The 11,486-nt window shown below is 41.5% G+C and overlaps 1 protein-coding gene across 2 annotated transcripts in view; it reads left to right on the plus strand.

Annotated features, from left to right (window-relative positions):
• Positions 1-360: 360 nt before the first annotated feature.
• LOC134454627 (transmembrane protein 255B) overlaps positions 361-11,486 on the plus strand; it is a 54,606-nt gene continuing 43,480 nt past the window's right edge. For both annotated transcript variants that reach the window (XM_063205733.1, XM_063205734.1), the window contains exons 1-3: positions 361-498; positions 1,409-1,554; positions 8,978-9,040. In XM_063205733.1, coding sequence (XP_063061803.1) covers positions 432-498; positions 1,409-1,554; positions 8,978-9,040 — 276 coding nt within the window. In that variant the 5' untranslated portion in view covers positions 361-431. The remainder of the gene's footprint in view (positions 499-1,408; positions 1,555-8,977; positions 9,041-11,486) is intronic.

Here is an 11,486-nt window from a genome sequence, read left to right on the forward strand (position 1 = left end):
AATAAAATAAAGCTACTGTAGCCTAACGAACCTGACAGATATCAGACCCGTGGTCTTGGCACTAGCCCAGTTGCATTCTGTGCACAAGTTGTGTCGGAAAACACAAAACGGTGTCAGTCACTCTAAATGAGCCTCAGTCTAAAGTCAGTGAAAGATGTCTTCTTCCCATCACCACCTAGGTCGTTCTGTTCACTATTGCAATTAAGCACGTTTGAAGTTACACAATGAACAAATCTTTCGCATTAAGATCTAGCGCCAGAACGTCGTAAACCAAACCCACCAGACATAAAAGCGCGAGCGAAGCAGCATGGCGCATATAAAAGCGCGAGGCAGCTCAGGAGCGTAGTCAGTTCTCTCCCATCCTTTGCCATCGACCCACGGATACTCACAGACAGCCTACTACGGATTCGGACTAACTAAATAACGGGAATATGTCACCACCCGGGACAGGGCAACCAGAAGAACAAGGAAGAGTTGCCCCCATACTGAGTTTAACAGGTGCGTATTATAGAATGACATAGCCTGTACACAGAGCAGTTTTTAGAGCAGCAAGTCTTCCGTTTACTATTTAAGAAGTTCCAGAACACGGGGATTTTCCCATTGAGTCGGTCTGTAGGCCTATTTGTTTTAGTTGTTTCGGTCCCATGTGCTATAATGAATGCGATTGTTCATGAGGTAAATGCTTATTCGAACTGCATGGTGGTAAAAGGTGGTCTCATTAAGTTGGTGAGTGAGATTCGAGCAAGTTAGTTCACAAATCTCTACTTTACAATGTTTGTGTCATCTGTAATGTTGGAATCGATGAACCATTAGACTTAGCCTAGGATAGCCTATTAATTAGCCTAATTGATCCCAATTTCGAGATGATGCTTGAATTGCGCATGCCTGCTGCATGTGCAGGCAGTGGCAATAAGTTAGCGCGGTGCCAGTGACGAAACGAAATGAAAACATTAAAAAACGAAAATTTGCCCTTCAAGTGATTTTCATTTCGTCATCAGATGTGTCAAAGAACGAAGCCTAAACTTCTCCCTTATGCCTTGTACAAAAGATGGTTTACTCTACTCATTAGGGCTGTGATATAATTGAGAGAATCTTACTCAACTGAATGAGAGAAAACTGCAGGCCATACTAAAATGTGTTCCCATAACTGATGACAAGTTTTGAGTGTTAACCATCTACCAAACAAACTACAGTATCTCTGGCTGCATGTTGTAAACTTGCTCCAAACCATTCCAGGTTTTTCCACATTAGAGCATTTTGTGTCCTTTCTTTTTTTTAATATCACAGAACAGAACAACTCCCACCTGATTTTGCACAGAAGTTTAAGTGGATCTGTCTGACTGATGTTGACATCACACCGCTCAAATCCTGGATTAATATGGCTACCTCTTGTCTTTTTTTGGTGCAGAGCTGTCGAGGAAGAGGAGGAGGAGGAAGGCTGTGTGGCTGGTGCTAGGGTTGCTGTGTCTGTCTCTGGTTACCGTGGTGCTCGGTACCTACTGCACCACACGGACCGAGAGCATCAGCATCACTGGCTACATGTCAGGAATCATTGTAAGCATGCACACACACACACACACGCACACACTGACACACACTGACACACAGGTTGGTGGGGGAAGTAATTAACCAGTGCTCTCCCCCATTCTCCTCCATGACTGAGGTACCCTGAGCATGGTACCGTCCCGCTGCACTGCTCCCTTGGGGTGCCATTGAGGGCGCTCCCCTTACACGGGTCACAGGCATAAATGCAATTTCATTGTGTGCAGTGTTCACATGTGTGCTGTGGAGTGCTGTGTCACAATGACAATGGGAGTTGGAGTTTCCCAATTCGGCGTACACACACACAGACACAGACACACACACACACACACACACACACACACACACACACACACACACACACACACACACACACACACACACACACACTGTAGACTACATATGTGCATGAGAGCGAGAGAGATGCCAGGGCTTCTACAAATTGATTGCATTTTTAAGTATTTGTTGTGCTGTATGGAAAAGAAGCACGGGAGAGTTCAGCCATACTAGTGCAGGAGTGCAATGCAATGCGCACTGGGCAATGTGTGTGGTTGTCGGTTGTTTCACATTCAGTGTTGGCATCAATGGTGTGTCAATGGAGAGACAGATTTAGTCCTGCGGGGCTTTTCCCTTTCCCTTTGTTACACAAGACCTCCATCCATCCCTCATCCGTACCAGAAGACTTTGAGCTGCTGTCACATGTATTGCGATCACAGTTAGTCTTTTGGTTGTTTAGCTCATGTCATTATACTTTTGTGTAGACTTACATGCATTAATGTGTCCTATTTTATGCATGCCTTGTATGGCTTGACATGGTTTTAACCCCTTAAGACACAGCATTATAAATTAGCTGTTACCAGAATGGCAATGACCAAGTCGTTATGTATTACTAAGGGCTCCTTGAACTGTCATAGTAGTGTAGTACTGTAGTAGTTAACTTTCAATGTCTATTACAGTGTGCCACAGGGGGTACAGCGTGCATGAAGGAGCTACAGTGTAAAATGCCTCGCCTTTTTTAGGGTGGTGGCCTGAAATCTGTTCTCTGTCTCCAGCTTTACATTTCAAAAAGATCCCTGTCTCAGCAGTGAAACCTTTACTTGATGCCAGCACAAACAATTGTTCACTTCGGCTATTAGCTCACAGTTTAACCACAGAATGTCCTCCGCACAGAACTGGAACATCCATCAGACTGAGGGTGGCATGATGATTCTGATTCTGTGACTGACTGAGTCAGTTGGGACCTGGTTAATTTGTTTTCTTTGTTACTTGCCCCCCCTGGAGGTGATGTTGTCATGACTGTCTTTCTGTTTAGTTTGTTTGTCCGTCTAATAAGATTTGTCAATAGCTCCACCATTACAGTAATGGCTCGATTTGTTTTCTAGATTTGTTTTCTAGACTCAAATGGGGAATAGAAACATTCTACTCATCTGTCATTAGAATCTGTTATTATATGGTGTGACGTCATCGGTTGAATGCTCCATTCATTTCAATGGGGCTCCCCAACGTTCGCACGTCTGTTATTTTTCGATAACGGACGGGTTGGTCTATATCAGACTGCTGTCAATGGCAACAAGACTTTTCACTGCTAAAGCGACTTTTCAACAAGACTCTAATCAGCTGCTGTGATAGACAACACCTGTTGTCCTGGCTACCTAGCTGTTGCCTAGCGGTGTTCCACAACGGCACTGTTTTGTTTTGCGCAGCAACAATCTTTTGACATGAAAAACTATAATAAACTTAACATTAAATAGGCCTAAAGAAATGTCCCCGCCATGTGTGAATCATTTAAGTATATCCATATACAAACCCCAACTCCGATGAAGTTGGGACGTTTGGTAAACAGTGAATAAAATCAAAATGCTATCATTTTCAAAACATTCAATCTATTCATTAGATGGAGAATAGTGAAAAGACAACATATTAAGTGTTAAAACCGAGAAAAAATATTGTTTTGGGGGACATATGTACTCATTTCTAATTTGATAAATCCAACACGTCTCAAAAGAGTTGGGACGGGGACAATAAATGGCAGCAAATGTCGAGGAAGACTAAAAACAAAACAAAAGATAACACTTAACAGTTAAATACATTAACCGATTGATGAATTTATATAAAAAACAGTGTTAATTCCTATCTTGGACATGATTTCACCAGCTTAAATGGTGGGTGTATTCCTTGTCATGTTTTGCAATGTTTTCCTTTCTGTAGTGCTTACAGTGTGACAGTTCTTGACCAAAAGCCCACCATTTTATCACCTGCTGGTCCTTATGATGGAGCCAAACTGTTAAAACATAGTAGAGAATGCAATTTGACCTTACTATGTGGCAGTAATCGAAGATCTCCCTTCAAAATATAATGCATGAGTGGCTTTTCATGCTGTTTAAAACCCATTTATACCATTCAGCACTGTATTTAACTCTACAGATGAGTGAGAACATCTTAACCAATGCACTACTGCACCCGCGTGCCATCATGTAGGCTGACGTTTGAAGCTAGCACTAACACAAGTTGGATGGTCCATTTTCACTGTAGCACAGGATGTGCAATGCTCTATTACTGTCAAAAAGAATGGACTTCTACAACTTCTGCCGACTTCTGTAAGCAAAGGACAGTTTCCCATGTCTTCTGAGTCTGTTTCAAGTGAGCTCAGGTGCTTAGGAGTATGTTACACCCCTGTATCATTTGCACGCATTAAGCATTCTTAATATGGTCAATTTTCAATAGCTCTAATTCCTGGAGTGCTGGAGTGCTAGTGAGACTACAGCCAATATATATTTCATGATGTCATGAACCTATACAAAGATTTTAGTAACAAAAATATGTCTTATATACACTCAATCGTGGTAAATCAAAGGGAATTCAAAAATGTATGTAATAACTATGGTAATTATTTCCTTTGCATCTTTAATTCTGAGTGACTCAGCCTCTCTGTGATGATCTTATACCTGGACACCTATATTGTCCGTCAGTATAATTAATTTTGAAATGATCTTCTTTGTTGTTTTATCTTATTTGGATGTTTACTAAATTTCACTGATCCCCGTCCCAACTTATTTGAGACGTGTTGGATTTATCAAATTAGAAATGAGTACATATGTCCCCGAAAACAATATTTTTTCTCAGTTTTAACACTTAATATGTTGTCTTTTCACTATTCTCCATCTAATGAATAGATTGAATGTTTTGAAAATGATAGCATTTTGATTTTATTCACTGTTTACCAAACGTCCCAACTTCACCGGAGTTGGGGTTTGTAATAAGCGGGTTAATGTTCGGCGAGTCGGTCGCTTTGTGGAATAGCAGCACTTCAGAGAGACAGCTCGGCGTCGGGGTCTAAATATTCTCTCTGTCGTGCTGCTATTCCATGGTAGCGACCTTCTCGCCGAACGCTAACCCTTACATATCACATGCATCACTTTGGGACAGATTGGTATCTCTGATTACACGTGTTTGTTTATTTTATTTACGGTGCATACTCCTTAGCTTCACCTAAGCAGTGGCTATTCATCCTTGGGTCTACACAGTATAATGTTGACAAATGCGATACAGAAAAAGTAAGAATGGATATGATATAGGCCTTGTGTACATAACAAGAATACATGACATACGTAGATTTAAGTAGACTGAATGAGTGGTCTTCAAATTCTCTGTGGTGGTTAAAGTGATACTGTCCCATTTTTGGAAATACGCTTATTTTACACCTTTCCTTGAGTTAAATAGTAGGGCTTTACCATTCTCCTGTACTTACAACCGTTCTCTGAGTACGGCAGTGCAAATTTTACCTCCAAGCTAGCAGTTAACATGGACTCCTATGAGACCAGTTAGCCGCCAGCTGGTCTCATAGGACTCAATGTTTAGTGCTAGCATGAATTTAAAATTTACACTGCCATACTCAGAGAACGGTTGAAAGTACAGGAGAATGGTAAATCCCTACTATTTAACTCAAGGGAAGGTTTAAAATAAGCTCATTTCCAAAAATGGGACAGTATCACTTTAAGCACAGTAATTTCAATGTCAGTGTTGCTTATTTCACTATTAATGGGACCTGGTGTGTGTTCAAATGTGTCCAGTGCGTTTAGAGGAGTTGTGCAAGTATGAAGTGTTTCTGTAATTGAATGTGACTCGTTAACTCAGTGGACTGAGTATCATGGCGGCCACCTACATTGGGCCAATCAAGCAGCGCCAGAAGTGGAGAATATCCAGTTTATTGTGTTTTGTGTGTGACTGACTGTCGGTATTGCGTAATATCATAACTGTTTTAAATATTGACTATTTGGAAAGCTTGTTACATTGCCACCCATAGAAATCACTCGAAAGCACATTCTCTGAGTCACAGCTCAACCTTTCTCACACAAGAAACTTGAGTCTTCTCCAAGAACATTCATAATTCTCTGATTTGAATCATAGTTCTTGTTGCGTTCAACACTAGAAGCCATGCTGCGAAACGAACAGAGAACAGAGAAGAATGACAAAATGGAATGGGGGGAAATTATCTTGTTTTTTGGTTTTGTGCTCTAGATCCTAAAATAGATTTACGGATTTGCCAGAGCTAGACCACATGCTCAGTAAAAAAAAAACCCTGTTAAGCTTAATTCAACACTGTTCTAAGAACATATGGGGCCAATCAACCTAGAGTCAATTTAACACGCTGTATCGGGAGTTGATTTTAACAGTAGTTAGAAGAACCTGTGTGGCTTCACAGTGTTAGTTTAACACTCAGAGTTGGATTTAAAGTCAATGGGACCATATATTTTTAGAATAGTCTTAAATTCAACTTTCAGTTGATTTTTTTACTGTGTGGCATGAAGATTGAAATTCATTCAGGTCATGTAAGTCAAAGGTGTAAAGCCTCGTTCACACATGTCGCTGCTGCGAGTGAAGTCAATAGAATGTTTACGTATGTGTTCCTGCGCAACGCAGTCTCACCCCAAGTAGTCAATTTCTGACTACCTTAGACCAGACTGCAATTTTTGACGTCTTGGGTATTCCTTCCACGTCACATTTTGACTATGTGGCCTAACCCTAAACCTATTCCTAAACCTAACCTCAATGACGTTATGCTGCCACAAGGGGGCGCCTTTGAGGACATAGTCCAAATGTGACGTGGAAGGAATACCCAAGACGTCAAAAATTGCAGTCTGATCAAAGGTACTCAGATATTGACTACTTGGGGTGAGACTGTGTAGTCCTGCGAGGCGAGTAGGCGAGGCGAGTATAAGCGATGCAAGGGCTGTTGGAGCTGCTCAAAGTTGTTTGCTGCTCGACAAAGTGGGTGGAGTTCCCGATTTCTCTGGAGCTCAGAAACGATATGTGTATTGCTCCTGGCCTAACTAGAAGCAACGTCGAAGGTGTTGTGTCACTATGAGGGCGTGGCCTTGCTAATGATGTAGTGCTAGACCAACTTTACAGACAAACAATATTTTCCTGCTGCTTGGGTTTGTGTAGTTTACCAAGTTGACTAAACAATAAAGCTCCTTTGATTATGAGCGCTTCTGATCAATCAATTAATATGTGACATCCATTTCCGACATCTGCAGTGCACTTGCATTGGACAAACACTCTGTCTTCAAAGTGTTGTTTCATCTGACAATTTCTTTAAGCAAAATTCGAAATCAAGAATTGGAACACTACCCGTATCTAATGATTAACTGAATTCAATATAAAAACATTTCCCATTACACCAGATCAAAAAGCAGTGGTTTGATTGGCTTCTCATAAGCAGCTTGCCATTTGATCTGTTGTCCAACTGCGCTTTCAGGTGATTGCTGAAATTCTTGGCTGTCAGTCCTCATCCTCCATCAAAGCTAGGGCCATCTCTCCTACTGGGTTTTCCCACACAACCAAGCAAGTTGTGTGTGTGTGTATTATTTGTGTGACTTTTCAGAACAGACGCCAACAAATACACGTGTGTTTGCACATCAGGGCATGTCGAACATTGAGAACTGAGCCCTAACGTTATTGAACCTTTGCCATTTGTGCGAAGCTGTAATTAGATGCTAAAATGCATTCCGTTTCCCTGTATGTATTCAAGATTACAGACAATCTAATCTAATCGAAATTTTAAATAAAATCTGAGTGATTCAGTGGGCCATAATTTGCTCTGAAGGGCCTCTTCAAGGGTAGGAGTATTAACTCAGTAGACTCGTAAAGCAGTGTGATGGAGCGATGGAGGGGTGGATGATGGGAAAACAAAGTTCCTTGGCTCTGTTGTCCCTGCTCTACCACTGACGGGTAGTCGTCAATAGTTTCACAAGCAAAGCGAAGCTCAAGACAGGGATCTGATATGCCAGACACTGTTGGTTTGGCATTAGTCAGTGTTCTGAGGCGATTGTTATGTGGGATACAGGAAGACTTCCTTTGGTCAATCAGCCTTTTCTGTTAGTGCAATTGAAAAATGGAATGCAATTCCAGTTTTTATCAGGGACAGTGTTAGCTTTAACCAGTTTAAATTATCACTAAAAAGATGGCTTAAGGCTAATAAAAAATGTGACCACTGATCATTGTGCTTTGTTACAGTAAGCACTGCCATATTAGCCTGGGAACTCCCATACTGCCTTTAGTTCTACACAATCGTTTCGATCTGAAAGACAGTATGGCGAGGATGACTCATAACGTACAAGATCATGGTACATGTGTCATAATGGCCAAGCATTCCGACCTTAACAGTTTCTCTGCCCAATTCTATTTACTCTCAATGGCCCAATCAGAGAGCAGGGCAGTGTGTCATAATAGCCAAGTATTCCGGCCCCTATGGAATTTACAATAGGCAACTCCCCAGACCTAATCTCACTTGTGATTAGGTCTGGTGTTAACCAGGCAACTGCCATATGGCATGATCATCATCATTTGTCTATTGCCTTGTTGTGATAATGTGATTGTACATGTTTTTGAATGTTTAAGTAGGATTCTGTTGCTGCTCCAATTTGTGACTTGTAGTGGCAACAGTAGTGCATGTATTGTCTATGTTTTTAATGTGTATTTGTTTTTAGCTCCCTGCCCAGGGACCACAGATGTAAACTAGCTTTTAGCTAACTCTGGTACTAGATTCTGTCTTTTACATGGTCCCTGTCAAATAAGCAATAAACTAAACTAAACTAAACTAAACTAAACTAAACTGATTTACACCCAAGAGAAGCAAAATGATGGATGGTCACATCTAAATCACGGCGGTCATATGGCTATCGACGAGGAAATGTTATCCTTCGCCTTGAGTGGCAGCTGTGGCAGCTTGGATGTGAAAAGTATAACCCCAGAGGCTGTTACTGATGACAATAATGACTGTTTAACTTGTACACTGCTTAAATACAAAGGTAATAGTCTACTGTAAAACATCTCTCTCTCTCTCTCTCTCTCTCTCTCTCTCTCTCTCTCTCGATCTTTCTCTCTCTCTCTCGATCTTTCTCTCTCTCTCTCTCTCTGTTCTTTCGTTCCACAGTTGGCTTTTGGATCATTCCTTGGGATTCTTGGACTGCACCTGGAGGAAAACCGAAAACAACTGGTAAGCACACTAAGATTTCTTTGGTGATAATACAATACATATCCAGATATCACACACTTGAGCGCACGCATGCACACACACACACACACACACACACACACACACACACACACACACACACACACACACACACACACACACACACACACACACACACACACACACACACATTCACACACACACGTTTGTTTGTTGTCCATGACAGTTTCTTAGAGATTGAAGCTGCAAGCCGCAATTCCCCAGTTACATTATAATGCTCTCAATACACTTAACGGTTTCACAATGTTGCTTTCTAGGAAATATGGACAATATCAGATGCCTGGTCTTTCTGCTTTGTGGGTTTCACTTCTTACTTTGAATCGCTGCTCTACAACAAATGAACTGTCACAGATTCAAATGGTTTATTGGAGTCAAGCATCTAAAGCAGCGGTTCCCAAATGTTCCCCTTGCACACCCCCTTGTGCATTTCAATGGGGCTCGCACACCCCTTAAGCGAATGTTTTGGTGTGCTGATGGCCACGCAAGTTTGGCTTCACTGCGCTATGAGACAACAAATCACCACACATTCTGTATTAGGAATCCTCATTTGCAGCAGACCTGATGTTTTTCTGCCGACATTGCAGTAGAAATTGCATGACAAGTATAGGAGTTACAAAGATGACCCTTCCAGCATACAATTCACAGTACCACAATTCACCACACCCCCTTGTGTCTGGCCAAGTTTGGGAAACCCTGGTCTAAAGTAAGGGAATCTTAAGGTTGATATGAAATGCCTGGTTTATGTTGTAAGATGGAATATCTTGCCAGCATTCAAGGCACTAAACGCATCGGGGTCATATCAGAGTTGGTTACTAAATCGATTTTGATATGTGGAATGTGAAGGTTTTTGTGTATGTGGAATAGGGTGAGAATGTCAGTCAGCATTTGGTGCATGTGAGCGTGTGAGGTCTCCATCAGGGTACCTTGAATTAAGATTATATATTCATTGAATTAGGCCTACCTATTGACACTTAACTTCAGATCACATTTTTGAACTTGCAAGCTACACACACTTTAACACCTTTTTTGGCCACCCTCAACGACCAGCACAACTAACCATCAAATACACAGCCACATGCATCCAAGCGCTCACATTATTATTATTATTATTATTATTATTATTAACCATCAAATACACAGCCACATGCATCCAAGCGCTCACAGGCACGCACGCGCGCACACACGCACACACACGCACACGCACACACACACACACATACACACACACACACACGCGCGCGCACACACACACACACACACATGCACAGGCAAGCATGTGAGCATGTTTCCCAACCCCACCAGTCTCTATCTACCCCGCTGTGCCTGAGATCGTGCGTTTCGTCCTCCCCAATTGTTTTCGCTGAATTTATGAGTTGTTATTCTGTTTTTCTATCCTGTTTTTCTCTTCCACAAAATGCGGCTTGCTCTTCAGAACTGAGTAGTTATAAAACCCTGCGCATCCTGATTCTCACCCTGGGAAAAGGACTAAAAGAACATTTAACATGATTCATAACATAATTCAGGCCTAGTTGATGAAGACCTGGTTGATTTCCTGTCCTTTATTCTTGTGGTCTTCAAAATGGACGTTTTCGTAACTCTCTCAAATGAATAGCAACTCAGACACATACTTGGTTATAGTCACACACACTACGTACATATGGAAGTTCTTTATAGTCTCCCCTCACTTTTTTCTTACACTCCTACTGTTTGTATTCATTACATTACACTTAGCTGACACTTTTATCCAATGCGACCTATAGATATTACAGGGTATTGGTTACAGTCCCTGGAGCTGTGTGGGGAAAGGTGCCTTGCGCAGGGGCACTTGGGGGGAGGAAGGGATTGCTAAGGGTGGGGATTGAACCTGCAACTCTGTGATCTACAGTCCAACTCCTTAACCATTACACCACAGCTGCCCAGTGGCTGTATTTATACCTTCATACACTTGCTTAAGTTTCTATCATGCCTATATAAACATTTGCACACTGTAAAACGTTGCAACCCAGTTAAACACAAAGAAGTAAGCTCCCCTGCTGCCTTAAGATTATAAGTGAACTCAACTCGAGCCTTAAGTCAACTCGAGGCTTTCTCAAGTTGAGTTATTTTACAAACTTAAAGGTACACTGTGTGAGATTTTTTAGTTGTTCATTTCCAGGATTCATGCTGCCCATTCACTAATGTTACCTTTTTCATGAATACTTCCAACCACCATCAAATTCTAAGTATTCATTATGACTGGAAAAATTTCACTTTTCATACATGAAAAGGGGGATCTTCTCCATGGCCTGCCATTTTGAATGTCCAGAAATAGCCATTGTTAGCTGCAAAAAGGACTGTACTTGGACCATACTAGGAAATATTAGTTTATTACTTGGTGAACTTTCATGTAAAGATCAAATTTGGCAAT

The sequence above is a fragment of the Engraulis encrasicolus genome, chromosome 8 (assembly GCF_034702125.1).
Source record: "Engraulis encrasicolus isolate BLACKSEA-1 chromosome 8, IST_EnEncr_1.0, whole genome shotgun sequence".
In the NCBI taxonomy this organism is placed as follows: domain Eukaryota; kingdom Metazoa; phylum Chordata; class Actinopteri; order Clupeiformes; family Engraulidae; genus Engraulis; species Engraulis encrasicolus.